Source organism: Pelodiscus sinensis, chromosome 2, assembly GCF_052426305.1.
Source record: "Pelodiscus sinensis isolate ZL-2025 chromosome 2, ASM5242630v1, whole genome shotgun sequence".
Lineage (NCBI taxonomy): Eukaryota > Metazoa > Chordata > Testudines > Trionychidae > Pelodiscus > Pelodiscus sinensis.
The window spans coordinates 142423156-142444337 of record NC_143053.1 but is presented as its reverse complement, the minus strand read 5'-3'; the positions used below and the strand labels follow the sequence as shown (position 1 = coordinate 142444337).

The following is a 21182-nucleotide window of genomic DNA, read 5'->3' as shown; positions in this document are numbered from 1 at the left end:
CCAGAAGTCAGTGGAACAGGAAGTATAAAAGGCAGCTCCTGGTGCTCAGTTGGGCTGCAGCTGCTGGAGAAACTAGATGCCTCCTTCCTACTCTTGAGCTAGAAGACTGATATGGATTCTGGTGGAGCTGCAGGCTCGGCAGAACTGCAGGAGCCATTAACTGACCAAACCATGGAGGCAGTGTTAGGATTGTCACAGGCCTTCTACTCTGATGAGCCAGAGGGCTCCTCAAGATCCAGGTACATCCCAAGAAAGAAGTAGAAAATGGCACAGGGACTGCCAATTTTAGTTTGGCTGCATTGCTACAGGAGACTGGTCAGCGTGTTGCAGCTGAATTCCCTACCAGCCCAGTGTCAGTCTGCCCTGCCACAGTTAGGGCCTTGGGCTGGGATGCAGTAGAATGAGTGGACTTGAGTCTCCCCTACTCCTGCTTCCCTGTGGTGGAAGTCCTCCTTCTCTAGGCCAAGAAGCCTGCTTGCATTGGCCACACACCAGAGCTAGGATGCTCGGCCCTCTTGTTACTCAGTCTTGAATAAAACTGCCCATGCCACAGTCTCTTTACTGCCCTGCTCTGAGTGCCTGTCCTGTTCGCTGTTTGTTTATTGCTTGGCTCTGATTTCAGGTCTGCGCCTCAGACTCTTCAGTGTCCTGATTGTGGGTTAGAGACTGCAAATGACTGTGGCTCTGCCTGAACAGTTGCCCATGACTACAGCCTGCTTGTAACTCTGCTAATTCACAACTGTGGTTGATGCCCAGAGGCATAGTGAGGTGTTGTGGCCTCTCACTGATCTGGGGAGGACCACCGCTAACCCACCATAGTGCCATAAAACAGCCATAATTCTTCAGAACAGGTCACAATACGTATGATAAAACAAATATTGTTAATTAAATGTACAGTGTCCATTCTATGCACAGAATGAGGCAGGGGTCCTGTGGGAAAAATATAGTATGTGATTGTGTAATTAAAGATTGTCATAGTACATATGTACAAGGGATCAAAATCAGTTCTAGAATAGTACTGCTTTTGAGTTCTTGACTTTGCAGCCATGATGTATGTGACACTCTGTACTTTGGTGGGGAGCCCTGTAACCACCCCTCCCCGTATTCATCATCTATATCTGATTGTGAGGTTGCATAGAAAGTATGCCTTGAGAGGTATCAGGGGAAAGATTATGATCAGCTGAGACCCAGTTTCATCTAAATATGTATACCATTAATGAATATGAAATTATTAAAATTGTTCTGTATGACTGTCACTAAAATATGTTGTGGGTTTGGGAAGTGCCCAGGTACTACCTGCCCAAAAGACAGTAACCAGGGGAATAACCAATGCCTGGACAGGTTTCAAATGGCATTATCCAGCAAGAAGCTACAATGCAATGATTTTCACAAGGCTGTATCAGGGGAGTTGCTCAGCCTTACCTGGTGACTCCACAGTGCCAACTAGAGGTAACTGGACTTCTGTTCTCCAAGCACATGGACTGAGGATATAAAACAGAACATAGTGGCCCAGTACTTTGCCTTTTCTTTTCCCCTTACCTATGCTGCAATCAACAAGGTCTCTTAGAAGACTGACGACTCCAAAAGAGAAGGCTGTCCTCGGTTTCAGAGGCAACCTGTGTATTAAGAACTATAAGATTCAGTGGGGGTAAAAACATTGTTTGAGCTAACTAGTATCTAGTGTAATAAGGTTTAAGGTTCAGAGTTTGTGCTTATATTTTATTTTTATAACAATTCTGACTGTTTGCCTATCACTTAACCTAAAATCTGTCTTTCGTAAGCAATAAATTAGTTTTTACTATTTAACTTTACCCATGAGTTTGCTTGGAGTTCTTGGTAAATCCCTCAGATTTCTGAAGGCTAGTGTATATCCACTTGCCATTGATGAAGTGGTGAACCAATTAATAAACTTGAATTCCTCAGAAAAGGTCTTGAACAGTGCAGGATGGTATTATTCCTGAGGTACAAGGCAGGGAGTCGGGGCATTTGGCTGGTGCCCTTTCTTCGTGTGATTTCATGAGTGGCTCTAGGAGCAGTCATGCAATCTAGTAGGGTATGGGGCTTCACATGTGGTTGTGCTGACTGATGAGCCTTGAGAGATTTACCACTAGACACTTGCAAAGCATTGTGAGAGATAGTCCAGGCTGGAGAATTAAGAGGGGAGTGGTCCCACAGTCTGAAACTGCATCGCAGGGTTCCCATCCCAATGTACTTCTAATGTAACTGTGTGTAATAGATAGTTTACCCGTTTGTCATTATATGAAAAATATTATTTCATTTTCAGTTGATCTGTTTTGGCTCAAATAGTTAAGAGTTCACCCTTACGCATGATACAGTTTAACCAATGTTTTTAACTGTTTCTTAAAATACTAAAATTGTTACCATCACTCTAGATTATGTATTAACAAAATTGTTTGCGTTTTGCAGATTGCATTCATGACATTGACTTTGTTCCCCATCCGACTCTTTGTTGCTGCTTTTATGATGTTACTGGCCTGGCCTTTTGCATTCATTGCATCAATGGGATCTGCTGAGAGAGAACTTGAAAAGCCCCTCTCCTGGTGGCGAAAGTGAGTCACTGTATTCACTGATTTGATAAAGCATACACTAAGGTACAAAAAAAAAAGATAACCATTATGTAACTTAGCAGCTTCAAGGAGGGAAATCCTGGAATAACCTGGCAATACTAGAGTTTTCCTTTCAATAGGGGAAAGTTAGGTTTGTGCCAGGTGTAAAATCTGTCACTTTAGCAGATTTTTCCCTAATGAGAAGTTAAAAATATGTGAATTGACTTTAATACTTGTGTGCATTATCATTTGGTCCTTAGGTTACAGAGAAAGGGTGGATTTAACTTAGATTAGTGATATGCAATTTGTGCAGTTTTATTTTAATATTCTTTAACTTGAATTATTTCAATAAATAGCTATTTCTCCTTATTGAAACGAAGGATTTTTTTGGGGGAAATATTAGACCACTACAGTTACATAATTTTTAAATTAAGACCTCTACTAAAGTCAATACTTCATAAAAAGCATTCTTAATCTTAAGTCTATATCCAGTGATGGTTTTCTTGATGGTGACAACCAGTTTGCATTAATTGCTTCACATTTGAGGACTTCTGTGTAACAAAGATGCCTATAATACACAGGAGTTAAATAAAATATAGCTGAGCTAGATGCTATTGGCTTGAAAATGGCTTACCCATGTTCAGAAAATGAGAATAAAATAACTTGGTTTTGGTAAAATAAAACAATACTTGGGTTTGGAAGGATTAGATTTTTATTAGTAAATGTCAGTGAACATCAATTTCACTATCTAGGCACAAACCAGTAAAAATGCCTTTGATCAAAATTTGCATATAAACAAAGGAAAAAATTTGGTACAAATGAATTGATTTGAAAGATATTTACTTGATGTGATATTGACAATTTGTGTTTTTAAATGTTTAAAGCTTTAATTTGAATATATACAACATGTTTAAAATACTTTTTGTAACATTTATCACTTTTACATTTTTGAAGTAGTGTAACCATTATCTAAATTCTTTACAGAGTAGTGGACTTCTTGCTGAAAGCAATCATGAGAGCAATGTGGCTTGCTGGAGGATTCCATTGGATAAATGTAAAGGGCAGACAGGCTTTACCAACAGAAGCAGCAATATTAACTCTGGCTCCACATTCCTCATATTTTGATGCCATTCCTGTGACCATGACTATGGCTTCCATTGTGATGAAGGCAGAAAGCAAAGATATTCCTGTATGGGGAAGTAAGTTCAGTTAATCAAAATTCTACTTTCCAAGTAAGATTAAAAATGAAGTCCTAGAAGTGTCATGACTGCATGTTAAATTTGGAAGATTAAGCATAGACCTTAAGTAAAGTAACAAAGTTAAGTTAGAACAAGTGAGGAAGTGAGATTTTTATCAGGCTGTTTTGATGTATTAAATTAGTTAACTGAAAAGTAAGACATAGTTGTTACAAAAGTTAAATGACTGTAGGAATCAAAACCAAACAATTCCACAGACTCCAGAGGTAAGTTCTGAATTCATATCCCTCAGAACATAGCATCCTGAGGGCAATGTGTAGACTGGAAGAGAAGAGGGAGACACAGCTATTACAAATTCTGATATGCAAGGATACTGTAAAACAAGTCCACCTAGAATTCCTTTCACAAGAACTGCTTCCTCAAGCGGAAAAATCAGGAAAGGAAGGGATCTAAGTGAAATGGAAGGACACATTTCTTCTTTTTCATCCCTCCTACTCTAAAAAGTTGGCTCTCAGTAATGTGGTTACAGATTTGAGAGAGGCAGCTCGAGGTCATTTGGAGTTTCATCATTAGAAAGAGAGATGGCTTTTAAGATCCCACTAACTTCTCTATCTTGCACAACAGGTAAACAAATGTCTAGTAAGTGTGGAAAGAAGCCTATGGTTGGGGTATATATTGATGACGTAAGGAGGTATCGGAGAGAGGTTGTAGAAGCTGAATTCAGACTGTTAGAAAGATGTAGGGTTAGAGGTCCCTGGTCAGAAGCATTTAGATAAAGCTATTAGTTTTCATGCACACAGGCCAGATACATTGAGATGCTGAGCACTCTCTGTCTATGGATATAAAGATCTATAGAAAATGGGGTTAAATTAGGGACTGGGTGTGGAACACTCCCAGAAAGAGAGCATCTGTACAGATAGGATGAATTCCACCTCAGAAACCAGATGGTGGGTACATATGACTATAAAGTTTTGGGGACATGGTTAAACTAGAAGTTTGAGCAGAATTGACAAGTGTTGAGCAATCAAGTCTGATGAAGACATCTGTTAGAGATGTCAGTGACATTGATGTATCTCTATTCCAGGTAAAGGATAGATTAGAACTACAGCAATACAGGAAACAGCAAAGTCACTATTTAATCAAAGTCAGAATACTAAAGAGTTTTGTAGTATTTGTAGAGGTAGACACGTGGTTTAAAAACAAAAACTACAGATTTCTGAATGTAAATTAATGAAGCCTAAAAGCAAAAATAGTTTGTCTGAAATAGGACCTTTCTACAATAGTAATTACTAAAATGTGGTGGACTGACAAAAATGGGTGGAATTTAATATCTGCCTAAGTGTCACTTAGGAAGGCTAGATTGTGTTGAAGGTGTGAGAGTAACTTTATGTAAAAGCAACGAGAAGTCCCATGGCACATTAGAGACTAACAAATATATCCTGATCTTTCACGGGTAAAATCCTGTGATGGTGTCATTTGTATAGATATGTGGACGGAGCCAGACAGGTATCCAGAAATTGCATACTTTAAGGCAGGCCCATTTAAGGAAAATGACAGAACACCACTGGTCAGCACTTGCAGCCCCTCAGGTTAAATCCTTCCTGTGCATCATTTACAATCTACAACCTGTCTTGGAAAATGACCAGGGAGAGGAGAGCTGCTCCAGCTGCACTGCTGGGGAGGAGTGCTGGAGCTAGGTTCCCTCTGCCATCCTAGCCTGACCCCCTCACTACTTCCGCCAAGATCCCATACCCCTAGCCCGCTCTTCCTCCTCCACCTGGCCAGACACCTACCCCGGGGGGGGGGGGGGCGGTGAGTTGGCGAGTGTGGCGAGCAGGGGGCACAGCCCCTAGTATATGTTCTAGATTAACTTTTCTTCTGAAGTGGTGGTTTCATTCTGTAGGTCATCCTTCCAAGTCCTTGTTTTCTCCATAAATATTATCAACAGTTTTCTTCCTATGCCTAGAAAAATGGGAAACTGTATCATAGCCTGTCAGTACATGGAAGGAAAGTATTGTTCCTATGTCTGCTTGATGAAATACAGTCAGAAGCTTCTCACACAGTATACACAAGAATGTGAATGAAAAAAACAAAATACAGCAAGGCACCTTATTAGGTTTCCACTACCAGTAGAATATTAGTGTCTTGTGCTGACATGATTTAGTCAATCTCTATATGCATACTGTGCAGTATAGTCCTGGTGTCTGCCTCTCCATGAACAGCTCTGCAACTCATTTGTGTCCAGAGTTGGGTTTGATTTAACCATACTGCCTTCTTTAAACTGTCCAGATATGAAAATTGTTTTGGTATCTGGAACATTTGGGTAGGAGTTTTTCAAAGATGAAATAAGCCAAATCAGTTTTATTTCTGGGATGGGCTAAGTGTTCCGGCTGGCAGTAGAATGGAACAGATCTGTCTTCAGTGACTTTCCAAATTGGTCCAGATGAACATTGGTTCTCATGGCCCACACATAACACTTGCAGGTGGGCTGAGGGCTCGGGTTCACACTCCCTTTAGCGAGGAGCCTGCGCTGGCACTCCAACCTTGCCCCCACCTCCACCGAGTTTGGATCACTAATACTGGCTTTCTGCTGCAGGATGTGGGGAGGCAAATGTGAGCCTTGCAGGCAGCATCCAGCTTCTGGGAGAAGAAAGCAGTTCTGTGCACTGCTGCTCCCACTCCTTTGTGGCTGGGGGAACAGAAACATAGGAAACTGCTTGCCTGGAGGCTTTTCTTGCTGTTCCCATTGGCCAGAATCAACGTGATTGGGAGCAGCAGGGGGGAAGTGTCTGCGAGTAGATGGAGACAGGTAACTCCCCATCCCTCTCATTCCCAGACCCTGCACTCCAATCCCCCTCTCACATCCCTCTCCTGCCAGACCCTGTTCCTGCTCTTTCCCTCCCAGATCCCCTATCCTTAGTCTGCTCCTGCACCTAACCTCCTGGTCAGACCTCCACCCTCAGCCTGTTCCTATGCCCAACCTCACGGCCAGATCCCATACTCTTACCCACTCCTGCACCTATTTTATCATCTTGGGTAGTTGGCTGGTGGTCCATGGAAAGATCTTCATTGAGCTGTGGGCCAAAAAGTTTAGATCCACTGGCCCAGAAGCTTTGGAGCATGTGTTCCATAATTCCTTTAATAGAATCCTGACTCTCCCTGTCAAAGATTACATTACCCTGCTAAAATGCAGTATAGAATGATGATCTCACTCAACAAACATAATTGCAGGGGCTTCAATGATTGTACATCAAAAAGGTTTTCCCAGTGCCACTACACATGCTTGACCATCCCTCACTAGAAAGGATGTAGTATTAAGTGTTATTGCATGAGGACAAGGATGTCTCTAGTTAGAAATAAGACTGCTATAATACACTTTTAAAATTAGACACCCATTCACCTCAGACTAAATGGAACTAGCATTTGCTCAGGACACACTATTTTTTGCAAATCCACAGTCCTTATAGGCAATAATTATGCACTTAGTATCAGAAGATCGGCCTTTATTGTGACTACCTTATCTTTTCAGCTCTTTTCCAGCAGCATAGAGGGAGAAAAATGTCAGCGCCCTTGTCCTCCTCAGTAGGTCACAGAATTTGTTATGAGATCTTCTTTCCTTTGGTGTCATGACTCTTTCCTGAACAAAGAGATTCATGTTCTCCTGGCCAAATATTTCCTCATTTAGGAGAGCTTCCAGAGTCACTTCTGTAGCCAAATCTTTCATTGCAATATTTTGCAACATGCTGGAGGCTGACTCACTTGTTAATAATCTGAATTTTTGAAGTGTCATCATCTCTTTATTTCCACCAACATGATCACGCTGCTTTTGTGCTGGTGTTGATTCACTGTGCATCATTCGAAGATCAGGTACAAGACTGAACAATTTGTTCGTTTGGGTTGCAATTTGGATACATGGATTATAGAGGAAAGCCCATTTTCTACGTGCTGAGGCTACAGTTCTGTTACCTTTTCATTCCTCCTTTTTTTTTTTTTTTTTTTTTTTAACCAATGGCATTGAGGCACTCTAGGGACTGATCCAGATCTGCCTCACTGAATCTGTGGCTGGAATCTTTCAGTACCCAGTTGCCTTCTTTGGAACTCTTCAAGTACCTCTCTATTAGGAGCTTGTTCATCTCTGCATAAGTACCCATGTCCACATTGAGCGTAATTTGTGTGGTTATACCAGTGAGAGAATGGAACATTCTTGTGAAGGCATGTAGAAAAAGCTCCCAAATTGCATTCTGTTGAGCTCTGGTGAAGAGTAGGAAAATACACACCATATCCATGTGCTGAGATCCATATTGGAAATTGAGATGGTTGTCCATATTGCACTGCACAAATGATGCCATCTGGTAACAGAATAGGCACTAGGTTATTGTAATCTTCTGCAGCATCATATTTTGCAAAATCCAATAGTTTTCCTTTGAGTTTCTTATGTTGCTTTAGATAGCTCTGTAGTTGTGCTTACAGCAGTTGCCAAATTGCCCGTAGAGTGATCTTGTGAGGGTAAGTGGCTTGTGCATTATGTTTAGTAGCAATTACACGCTCTGTCATTCATCTATCTAAAACTCCACTTTCAGTCCACGTGCATAACAATCCAGAATTCTGTGTATGCTACCCCAGCACTTTTAGGAAGTTCATTGATCTATCCAGACGTCCTAATTGTGGTACAGGGGAGCAGGGTAAAGTGTTTAAGCAACAGTCAAGACCCTCCCTCCCTTTTTTTTGTTGAAGCTAATGTGTGACTTGTGCAAATCTTTTCCTGACATTATTCAGTGTATCAGCTTCATGAACAGGTGACTGAATGATAGCCATGTAGTATTATGTAATTAACAGAGTTATTGTTGCTTTGCTTTTCATTAAAACCTGTTCAGCCTGTTTTAGATTTTTAAAATTTAACATTTGAAGAAAAATACCATATCCTGTATTTATGGTTTCAGAGCTGGAGAACAATCATTTGTATCTATTAAAACATTCTGTCAAGACATAGTCACTGAATTTTGGTTCTGCTGTGTATGCTGTGTATTCTGTGATATTAGTTGTAAAGATGGTATATGGAACATTCAAAGTAGATGATTGTTTTTGGATCGACATCATGCAGTATTGGATCAGATGCAGATCCTTTCTGCCTAGCTGCATAGTGTATGGCAGCATTTCCCAAACTACGGGCCGCGGCCTGATACTGGGCCGCGGGAAAAAAATACTGGGCCTCAGCGTGACTGCCAGGAGGGGAGCGGAGTAGGGCGGGCTGGGAGGAGGTGTGTGTGGGGAGGGGGGAACTGGCTGCGGAGAAGCAGGGTTGAGGGCAGCAGGGCTGTCCTGTGGAGATGGGGGCTGGTGGACTGGCGGCCGGCGGAAGCAGGGTTGGGGCAGCGGGGCTATCCCGCGGAGATTGGGGGCTGGAGGGCTGTTTGGATATCCACTTTTTACCTCCACTTATGCTGTAGTTGAAATATTGTGAAACACGTAACTTTTTGGATGGTGTATATGGTTTCTGTTTCTCATTTTCATCTATTTTGAATCCTGGGGCTGGGATCTAACCCCGCTGCGGCTCCCCTTCTTATCGACTAGTCAATAGAAATTCTATTGAATAGTTGATTAAACTAAATTTAACATCCCTACCTGGAACCCTCACATTTCATAGAATCATAGAATCATAGAATAATAGGACTGGAAGGGACCTTGAGAGGTCATCGAGTCCAGCCCCCCACCCTCAAGGCAGGATCAAGCTCCGTCTACACCATCCCTGACAGATGTCTATCTAACCTGTTCTTAAATATCTCCAGAGAGGGAGATTCCACCACCTCCCTTGGCAATTTATTCCAATATTTGACCACCCTGACAGTTAGGAATTTTTTCCTAATGTCCAATCTAAACCTCCCCTGCTGCACTTTAAGCCCATTACTCCTTGTCCTGTCCTCAGAAACCAAGAGGAACAAATTTTTGCCTTCCTCCTTGTGACACCCTTTTAGATATTTGAAAACCGCTATCATGTCCCCCCTTAATCTTCTTTTTTCCAAACTAAACAAGCCCAGTTCATGAAGCCTGGCTTCATAGGTCATGTTCTCTAAACCTTTAATCATTCTTGTCGCTCTTCTCTGTACCCTTTCCAATTTCTCCACATCTTTCTTGAAATGTGGCACCCAGAACTGGACACAGTACTCCAGCTGAGGCCTAACTAGTGCAGAGTAGAGCGGCAGAATGACTTCACAAGTTTTGCTTACAACACACCTGTTGATACAACCTAGAATCATATTTGCTTTTTTTGCAACAGCATCACACTTGACTCATATTCAACTTGTGGTCCACTATGACCCCTAGATCCCTTTCCGCCATGCTCCTTCCTAGACAGTCGCTTCCCATCTTGTATGTATGGAACTGATTGTTCCTTCCTAAGTGGAGCACTTTGCATTTCTCTTTATTAAACCTCATCCTGTTTACCTCTGACCATTTCTCTAACTTGCTAAGGTCATTTTGAATTATGTCCCTATCCTCCAAAGAAGTTGCAACCCCACCCAGTTTGGTATCATCTGCAAACTTAATAAGCGTACTCTCTATCCCAATATCTACATCATTGATGAAGATATTGAACAGTACGGGTCCCAAAACAGACCCTTGAGGAACTCCACTTGTTATCCCTTTCCAGCAGGATTTAGAACCGTTAACAACAACTCTCTGACTATGGTTATCCAGCCAATTATGCACCCACCTTATCGTGGCCCTATCTAAGTTATATTTGCCTAGTTTATCAATAAGAATATCATGTGAGACCGTATCAAATGCCTTACTAAAGTCTAGGTATATGACATCCACCGCTTCTCCCTTATCCACAAGGCTCGTTATCTTATCAAAGAAAGCTATCAGATTAGTTTGGCATGACTTGTTCTTCACAAACCCATGCTGGCTATTCCCTATCACTTTATTACCTTCCAAGTGTTTGCATATGATTTCCTTAATTACCTGCTCCATTATCTTCCCCGGGACAGACGTTAAACTGACCGGTCTGTAGTTTCCTGGGTTGTTCTTATTCCCCTTTTTATAGATGGGCACAATATTTGCCCTTTTCCAGTCTTCTGGAATCTCCCCCGTCTGCCATGATTTTTCAAAGATCATAGCTAAAGGCTCAGATACCTCCTCTGTCAGCTCCTTGAGTATCCTGGGATGCATTTCATCAGGACCTGGTGACTTGCTGACATCTAACTTTCCTAAGTGATTTTTAACTTGTTCTTTGTGTATCCTATCTTCTAAACTTACCCTCTCTCTGCTTGTATTCACTATGTTAGGCACACCTCCAGACTTCTCGGTGAAGACCGAAACAAAGAAGTCATTGAGCATCTCCGCCATTTCCAAGTTCCCTGTTACTGCTTCTCCCTCCTCACTAAGCAGTGGGCCTACCCTGTCCTTGGTCTTCCTCTTCCTTTTAATGTATTTATAAAAGGTCTTCTTGTTTCCCTTTATGCCTGTAGCTAGTTTGATCTCATTTTGTGCCTTTGCCTTTCTAATCTTGCCCCTGCATTCCCGTGTTGCTTGCCTATATTCATCCTTTGTTAGTTGTCCTAGTTTCCATTTTTTATATGACTCCTTTTTTATTTTGAGATCATGCAAGATCTCCTTGTTAAGCCAAGCTGGTCTTTTGCCATATTTTCTATCTTTCCTACACTGCGGAATTGTTTGCTTTTGGGCCCTTAACAACGTCCCTTTGAAATACTTCCAACTCTCCTCAGTTGTTTTTCCCTTCAGTCTTGCTTCCCATGGGACCTTACCTACAAGTTCTCTGAGCTTATCAAAATCTGCCTTCCTGAAATCCATAACCTCAATTGTGCTGGTCTCCCTTCTACCTTTCCTTAAGATCATGAACTCTATTATTTCGTGATCACTGTCCCCTATACTGTCTTCCACTTTCAAGTTCTCAACTAGTTCCTCCCTATTTGTTAAAACCAAATCCAGAACAGCTTCTCCTCTGGTAGCTTTTTCAACCTTCTGAAACAGAAAGTTGTCTCCAATGCAGTCCAGAAACTTATTGGATAGCCTGTGCCTCGCTGTGTTAGTTTCCCAACATATGTCTGGATAGTTGAAGTCCCCCATCACCACCAAATCTTGGGCTTTGGATAGTTTTGTTAATTGTTTAAAAAAGGCCTCATCCACCTCTTCCACCTGGCTAGGTGGCCTGTAGTAGACTCCTAGCATGATATCACCCTCGTTTTTTACCCCTTTTAGCTTAACCCAGAGACTCTCTACACAGCTATCTCCTACGTTCATCTCCACTTCAGTCCAAGTGTGCACATTTTTAATATACAAGGCAACCCCTCCTCCCTTTTTTCCCTGTCTGTCCTTCCTGAGCAAGCCGTACCCTTCCATACCAATATTCCAATCATGCGTCCCATCCCACCAGGTTTCTGTAATACCAATGATATCATAGTTGTATTTATTGGTTAGCAATTCCAGTTCTTCCTGCTTATTACCCATACTTCTCGCATTTGTATATAGGCATCTAAGATACTGATTTGATCTTGCCTCCCTGTTGTGCCCTGACCCTCCTTTCTCCTTGCCATTATAGGCCGTAGTCCCTCCCATTTCCAACCCATCTCCCAGTCCCGCACATTCAGCACTTACCAGTGGGCTTTGCTCACCTGCCCCCGACAAACCTAGTTTAAAGCCCTCCTCACAAGGTTAGCCAGTCTGTGTCCAAACAAGGCCTTCCCGCTCCTGGAAAGGTGAACTCCATCTCCGCCAAGCAGTCCTTCCTGGAAGAGCACCCCGTGATCAAGGAAGCCGAATCCCTCCTGGCGACACCATCGTCGCAGCCAGGCATTCACCTCCAGGATGCACCTCTCTCTGCCCGGGCCCCTACCTTTGACAGGAAGGATAGAAGAGAATACCACCTGCGCTCCAAACTCCTTCACCCGTACTCCCAAAGCCCTGTAGTCACACTTGATCTGCTCAGTGTCACACTTGGCAGTATCATTTGTGCCCACGTGGATGAGTAGCATGGGGTAGTAGTCAGAGGGCCGGATAATCCTCGACAATGCCTCCGTAACATCTTGGATACGGGCCCCTGGCAGACAGCATACCTCTCGAGATGAGCTGTCAGGGCGACAGATGGGTGCCTCCGTTCCCCTCAGAAGAGAGTCTCCAACCACCACTACCCTACGTTTCCTCCTTGCAGTGGTGGCAGGAGACTGCTCAACCTTGGTGGTGCAAGGCCTGGTCTCCTCCACTGTGGGGGGTGACTCCTTGTCTCCTGCTGAAAGTAAAGTGTAACGGTTATGTAACAACACAGTGGGAGGGTTAGGAGCAGGGGTGGAACACTGCCTGCTGCCAGAAGTAACCAGCTGCCAGTTCTCACCCTGCACCACTGCCTCCTCCATAAGTGGCTGGTCAACAGTCCCACTTCCTAGGACAGTGACCTCCGTGGACTCCACAGGAATACTGTCCAGGAATTCCTCATGGCTTCGAATGCTCCTCAGCCTGGCCACCTCCTCCGGTAGCTCTCCCACCTGCTGCCTGAGAGATTCCACCAGCAGGCACCTTTCACAACGGTTGTCTCCCCCAGCCTGGAGATCACTCAGTGGGAATTGCAAGCCACAAATACAGCAAGACCACACCAGGACCTGGGTAGAGGCATCCATGCTCAGGTTCTCTGTCTGGATACAGGCACAGGTGGAGGAGACAGGAGAAGTACTGGCACAAGCGCTTCGGGTCTTCATCACCATCAGTCACTCCCTCTTCAACTCCCCTGTCTGCAGTCCCCTGTCCGCTTCGCTCCCCTGGTCGCACTGCTCTGGCTTTTTAAAGCCTGCTTGCCTAGGTCAGGCCTGCCCCCTTCTGAGTCACACAGGGGAAGGCTGAGCCTGAGGCTAATCAGAGGCAATCAAGGGAACAATGGCAGGCTCTCAGTCCCAACTGCCACAGAAGCTGAAACTGAAACTGCTAGCACTCACCTGGAATCAGACTCTCAATTCACACTTCAAACTGTAAAATTCAAACAGTCAGGCACAGGCACACACTCACACCACAGCTTGTACTCTCACCGGGTAGCCTCTTCGGGGGTGGGGTTGCTTTGCTCTCCCTCTTCAACTCCCCTGTCTGCAGTCCCCTGTCCGCTTCGCCCAGTGTGTTATGATTATATGTTTTGTACAAAGTTTGCCTTGTGAGATCTCATCTTGTAAATCTTGATCTGTTGTATCCTGTTGGGTTTTGTGTACTATTGTATTTGAAATTATGAAGTATTTCTAGGTGTGTTACTGAAATATGTTGTGAGATTGGGAACATCCACAACCAGCCTTTCAGCTGCAAAACAGAAGGGTCCAAACAGCATTAATGGCCCACACAAGAAAACATTCCACTGTCCCAGAGGCTCCTTAGAGAAGCACAGTGGACACTGAAGTTGCATAATGTTGGTCAAATTTAACCCATAGTGTAAACCTGCCTTGGGACATTGCTTGATTACCTTAAACAAGATTTAAATGTTTAAATTGAAAAAAAAATTTAGGTTGCCAACTTTAATTTTTATGTCTGCTACTAATAATCACTTAATCCATTTTTATTGTTAATAAAACAGATTTATATTTTACCTAAACAAGTGTATTTCAGAAAGAGTGCTTGGAAATTCTCAGCTGAGACTATAAAGACTGGTGCATGTCCACTTTCCTATGGATACCTGATGATCTCAGTAAAGAATTTGCATTGGTCTGGCTTCTGACCAGTGCAAGACACTACAGCGTGGGGGTACAAAGTCAGGGAGTTTGTGGGAGAATTGGCTGGAGTGTATCAATTAATGGTTTATGAATGGCTGTGAGCTCATTGATGAATATAGTTGAGTAAGTGACAGGTTTATGTATGGCATTGCTAGTTAGAGGCTTGTAGCTTGATACCAGCTTCAGCATGTGAGGCATCCTCGGTTGTTGGGACACAGGGCTTAGCAGTCTCATAGTCCAAGTTGTACCCCATAGACTCCTTCACAAAGATGACCAGTTCTTTATGCATAGTGCTAACCTCATTTCCCTGGGGTTCAAAGTGAATTAAAGTTAACTCCAGTGCAAATCATAACATTTACAAAGGTGATTATGAACTCCAAATAAGCAAATGTTCTTCTTCGAACAGTGTCCCGTGGGTGCTCCACTATAGGTGTCGGGCTTGTCCTGGTGCCTCAGATCGGAGAATTTTCGTAGCCGTAGTCCGCCGGACCGCGCATGCGCGAAGCGCGGCTCGTGCTCTTTCACGCCGTTTGTATTCGCACGGTCCGGCTCCCGCCTGTTCCTCCTGACAGTCCTCGGCCGTGGACGGAATACTGTTTTCTCCTCAGACTCTGTCAGGCTGAGAGAGAGAAAGAACTTTGAGGATTTAGTTAGATTAGTTCATAGTTAGTTCTTTCCAGTTATATAGCGACATTAGTATTAGTCGTGGTCATTAGTTTAAAAAAAAATTTTTTCTTCAGAAGTTACCTGTAAATAGTTTTCTTCTTTACCCCATCAGAAGAAGACAGAGGTGACCATGCTGGGTTCTCCTGGTTTTAAAAAGTGCAGCTCATGCCGCGAAGCAATGCCTGCCTCCGACGGTCACGCTCTCTGCATCCGCTGTTTGGGTGAGGGGCACATACCCCAGAAGTGCCCTCACTGCTCCAAGCTTACCGCGAGAGCGAGGAAGGACAGGGACATGAGGCTCAAAATGCTCCTCTTTGATAGGGCATTACAGCCACAAGATGGAGCAAATCCCAGATCCCTCCCTGCTCCTTGAGCTGAGCCGTCCCCAAAGAAGACGAAGAAAAGACCATCGCCTTCTCGTTCCCTTCCCCCGACGCGTGTTAGCGTGGGGGACAAACCTGGTACCTCGGGCATGCATGGCTCTAAGGCGAAGCCCAGCCACAGTACCTCGGCGCCGCAGCCCGCGACTGTTCGGGCGCCTAAGTCATCGTTGGCACCGAAGCCGTTCCCGGCACCGACATCACATGTGGCACTGAGAACACTCGCTGCACCGCCAACGGCGGCACCGCAAGCGACCCCGACGTAGACCACTCCTACGGCACCTATTTCCACCTCGGCACCGAAGGAACCTCCGGCACCGAACGCGTTGCTGGCACCGCGTCACCCCCTGGCACCGTCAGATGCTCGGGCACCGTGCGCTTCGCCGGCACTGAGTAACTAGCCGGCGCCGAGCTACTCTTCGGTGCAGGAACTCACTCTGGCTCGGGAGCCTGTTCCATCGGCACCGATGGAAGGAAATGTGCAGCCTGCACAACCTTCTGTGGGACGAACTGCATCATCCACGCACCGAACATTGAGGAGAATCATTACACCTTCTCCCAGAAAACATCCAATTTTCACCTGAACCGCCTTCTCCTTCATCAGGACTCTCTCCCCAATTTATCAGACACTCGCAGAGGGTTTACCATTCTCCACGTGTCTCGCCAAGACGCCGTTATCACCGGTCACCTCCACCAACCCTGAGATCCAGAGAACGATCTCGATCTCCCGGGTCTCCATCATGCTCCGGGCGCTATGGGTATTATACCTCTCACAGATCCCGTTACTATTCTAGATCTCCGCACCGCTCCTCATATTATCATAGGTCACCAGAACACCGTTATTATAGGCACTACTCCCAGTCTCGACATTCCTCGGTGTCCTACTCTCCTCATCGTTCACACACACCACCCAGCAGGGACTGTCAATCCTTACCAGCAGCAGCCAGACCACCAACTCCATCAGGTATCCCACCGCCCCAACCACCTGAGCCTCAGATACTCCTACAACATACCACTGAGGATGAGTCTCAACATCAATCTCCTACCGACCAATCCTCTTCCTCTCTGGATGATGCTGTATTTCAGGAAGACACATCACCGTTGGACGACCTTCGTCAGTTTCAAGACCTTTTCAGAAGAGTGGCGGTATCACAAAAAGTACAGCTTGCGGAAGTTCAGCAGAAATCCTACCACTTGCTTAGAAACCTTCATTCTTCACAACAGGTGAAGGTGGCTCTCCCATTGGATGATGCCATCCTGGAGATTGTTTATGACATATGGCAGCTGCCGGCTTCTGCACCGGCCACCAACAAAAAGGCAGACAAATATTACGTTCCGGCGAAAGGGATGGAGTTTCTTCTCTCTCATCCTCCACCGAATTCTCTGGTCGCCAATGTGGCCCAACAAAGAACGAGGGGCCCGCAGCAAAGACCGAGTGTCCCGGACAGGGACATGAAACAGCTAGACCTCTTCGGATGAAAGGTCTACTCATCTGCTACCCTTTCACTCCGGATGGCAAATTATGCGGCACTATTAGCTAATCATAACTTTGATAACTATGCCAAACTAGCGCCCCTACTGGACCATCTACCTGAGGGCAAAAGGGAGGTCCTTGAAGCGGTGGTCCACAAGGGCTATACAGCTTCCAGAACAGCTCTTCACATAGCTCTGGACATGGCTGACACCGCAGCGCGTACCACAGCTACATCCGTGGTCATGCGCAGGGCTTCGTTGCTACACCAGGCGGCAGTTCCTAAAGACCTTCTGACCAAAGTCCAAGACCTACCCTTTGACAGACAGAATCTCTTTTCTGACAAAACTGATCAGGTGCTTCATTTGGGTAAAGACTCTAGAACCACACTCAAGACTCTGGGCATGTATACTTCTCCCTTTTGTCAGAAAAGGTATACTCCATATCAGAGACAGAGATCGTTCGCCTTTCAGCCATCCCAATACAGACAGCAGGACCAGCAACGCAACCGGCAGCGACAGCAGAAGAGAAGATCTCAGCCAAAAACATCTGGCCGTCTAAATGCCAAGCAACAAGTTTGACATCCCAGCCGAGGGACTGTGCACCATTCCGCTGAACACCCATCCCAAACTTCCACAGGCATTATTCCACCACCGCCTGAGACCTTTCGAACACCGATGGTCTCACATCACCACCGACAGATGGGTACTGCAAACAATCACACTAGGGCATACCATTCCATTCACCACTCTACCCCCACCCAATCCCCCCGCCCCATCCCTTTTCAGGGACCCATCTCACGAGCCTCTCTTACAACAAGAGGTCGATTGCCTCTTCACCATCGGAGCAATAGAAATAGTACCAAAACAGTTCCGGGGACAGGGGTTCTATTCTCGATATTTCCTAACAGAGAAAAAATCAGGGGGATGGAGACTGATCCTCGACCTCAGAGGATTAAACCGGTACCTCCGGAGGTACCGCTTCAGAATGGTTACCCTAGCCACTATCATTCCAGCACTTCACAGCGGAGATTGGTTCACGTCCCTCGATTTACAGGACGCCTACTTTCATGTAGCGATACACCCGGCTCTCAGACGATTTCTACGTTTTCAACTAGGAGCAGGCCATTTCCAATACAGGGTCCTGCCCTTCGGTCTCTCGTCGGCTCCCAGGGTTTTCTCCACGACGCTGGCAGTAGTAACAGCGTACCTAAGACATCTAGGCGTAATAATATTCCCCTACCTAGATGACTGCCTAATCAAGGCGCCTTCAGCGGCGGAGGCTCTGCGCGTGACACGCCTCATGAAAACAGTTTTCGAAACCTTGGGCCTGATCATCAACATTCCAAAATCGGCCATGATGCCACAACAATCGATACAATTTATAGGTGCACAACTCGATTCAACCACTGCTCGTGCTCTATTGCCAATAACCAGATTTCAAGCAATGCAAAACCTTATACAGGCCATCACCACCAGTCCCAGACCCTCGGTCCTACAATGTCTCCGGCTTATGGGACACATGGCAGCCACGACATACGTCGTTGAGCATGCAAGACTACACTTCCGTTGCCTTCAGCACTGGATAGCTACGGTTTATACTCCAAATGTTTGAGACGTCCACAAACGGGTATCAATCCCCGTGCACGTCACAAATTCTCTAACTTGGTGGACAGTCCCCAAGAATCTGATGTCGGGTGTGCCATTTCATCGCCAACACCCGACAATACAGCTGACCACCGACGCATCCTTAATAGGCTGGGGCGCACACCTGGAACACAATCAGGTACAAGGGCTTTGGTCCCCGGAGGAGTCGATGATGCATATCAATCTCCTAGAATTACGAGTGGTGCGCAATGCCTGTCATCACTTTCTCCCAAAGATTCGTGCCCAAACTATCCGAATTTTTACCGACAACATGACGACAGTATACTATATAAACAGGCAGGGCGGGGCCCGATCCTGGTCACTCTGCGCCGAGGCAATTGCCTTATGGAATTGGTGCATCCACCACAAAATTTCCCTGATTGCAGAATACTTACCCGGTCAGCAGAACTCTATAGCCGATGCATTAAGCAGACATTTTTCCCTGAAGCATGAATGGGAGCTTCACCCGGAAGTCCTCTTAACCATATTCCGCTCCTAGGGATTCCCAACAGTGGACCTATTTGCGACCCGCATGAATGCCAAATGCCCCCAATGCTGTTCAAGGGCAGGAATAGGTCGGAACTCCAAGGGAGACGCCTTCCTATACAATTGGAGTCATCAACTGCTGTATGCGTTCCCTCCCACACCTCTAATCCCCAGAATATTAGAAAAGATACTGATAGCTCCTTTTTGGCCAAGACAAACGTGGTTTCCTTACCTCCATCATATGTCAGCGCGGCGTCCATTCCCTCCACCCAAGAGGCGCAACCTTCTTGTCCAGAACAGGCAGCGCCTGTTCCATCCCCGGATCGATCTTCTGGCACTGACTGCATGGTTCCTAGTTGGTTCCAACAAACAGAAATGATCTGTTCGCAAGAGGTCAAACACATTCTTTTACATAGCAGGAAATTATCCACGAGATTCACCTACCTTCACAAATGGGCACGATTTTCCGCATGGTGTGCGTCGGCATCCCTGGATCCTTACTCCGCGTCCATCCACCGTATTCTGGACTATCTCGTGCATCTCGAGCTCTTCTCTCAGCTGCTCCTCTATTAGAGTGCACGTCGCCACAATCACTGTGTTACACCACACTGTGGATGGTTACTCAGTTTTCTCTCAGCCAACGATGCAACGTTTCGTGAAAGGCTTACATAATCTCTTTCCACACCGAACACAACCAGCACAACCATGAGACCTAGAGCTCGTTCTTAATACGTTAACTCAAAAACCCTTTGAGCCCTTGGCCACATGTGACTTGCACACTCTCACAATGAAAGTTATCTTTCTCACGGCTATAACCTCTGCAAGACGGGTTGGTGAACTGGCTGCCTTATCGGCCTTACCCCCATACACTCTGTTTACTGATCAAGGAGTCATTTTACGTCCTCAACCCACTTTCCTGCTGAAAGTGAATTCAAAATTTCACATCAATGAGCCGATAGTGCTTCCCACTTTCTACCCAAAGCCCCACATCTCGGCAGAACAAGCTCAGCTACACACTTTGGATGCCGGAGGTGCCCTGGCTTTCTACATAGACAGAATCAGGTCCATCAGGAAGACAAACAATCTGTTCGTGTCTACAGCCGATCGTTCTAAGGGTCAACAGTTGTCAGCACAACGCATTTCGTCAATCATAGTGAACTGCATAAAGGAATGCTATACCCTACGTAGTAAACTGCTGCTACAGAATCCGACAGCGCGTTCCACGCGTGCAGTCACTACATCAACTGCATTCTTGAAGGGCGTACCTCTAAAAGACATTTGTAGGGCTTCTACATGGTCGTCGTCAAATTTCACCTTTGCCACGCACTATGCCATTCCCAACCTCCACCTTCCAGAAGGAGCAGTGGCAACAGCGGTGCTGTCCACAGCTGTAGCCCGATAGCTCCGAACCCCCCTCCTTTTAGGGGCTACTGCTGCAAATTCACCTATAGTGGAGCACCCACGGGACACTGCTCGAAGAAGAGGAAGTTACTCACCCTGTGCAGTAACGATGGTTCTTCGAGATGTGTGTCCCGTGGGTGCTCCACGACCTGCCCTCCTCCCCTCTTCGGAATTTCTATTTGTCTTTCAGACCAAGAGGATCAGGAGGAACTGGCGGGAGCCGGACCGCGCGAACACAAACGGCGCGAAAGAGCACGAGCCATGCTTCGCGCATGTGCGGTCCGGCAGACTACGGCTACGAAAATTCTCCGATCTGCGGCGCCGGGACAAGACCAACACCTATAGTGGAGCACCCACGGGACACGCATCTCGAAGAGCCATCATTACTGCACAGGGTGAGTAACTTCCTCTTCTTCTTTGAGTAGTGTCTCTATGCATGCTCCATTATAGGCGTATGAGTGCCCCTGCACCTCTGGAGTCTTTTGGTAGCAGTGTCCGTTGAGCCCAGGCGTGTGCTCTCCCTTTGATCAGCCTCAAGGCAATCTAGCACTGCACAGGCAAAAGCCTTTCTCTTCCTTCTCAGCCATCTTTGGCCTCACAGCTGAGAGAGCAGTTGTCCCTTCCTTTTCTGCATCATTAGCATAATTAGTAGCTGTTTTTGTTTCTTGTGTT

At 45.6% G+C, this 21182-nt stretch overlaps 1 protein-coding gene across 5 annotated transcripts in view; it reads left to right on the top strand.

Annotated features, from left to right (window-relative positions):
- The window catches only part of LPCAT1 (lysophosphatidylcholine acyltransferase 1), a 124972-nt gene that overhangs the window by 11939 nt on the left and 91851 nt on the right, over positions 1–21182 (top strand). For 4 of the 5 annotated variants that reach the window (XM_089776453.1, XM_089776454.1, XM_089776452.1 and 1 more), the window contains exons 2-3: positions 2428–2570; positions 3552–3766. In XM_089776453.1, the coding sequence (XP_089632579.1) occupies positions 2428–2570; positions 3552–3766 (358 nt within the window). Of the gene's footprint in view, positions 1–2427; positions 2613–3551; positions 3767–21182 lie in introns of those variants that run through there. The other variant, XM_089776455.1, reaches the window with a different exon arrangement.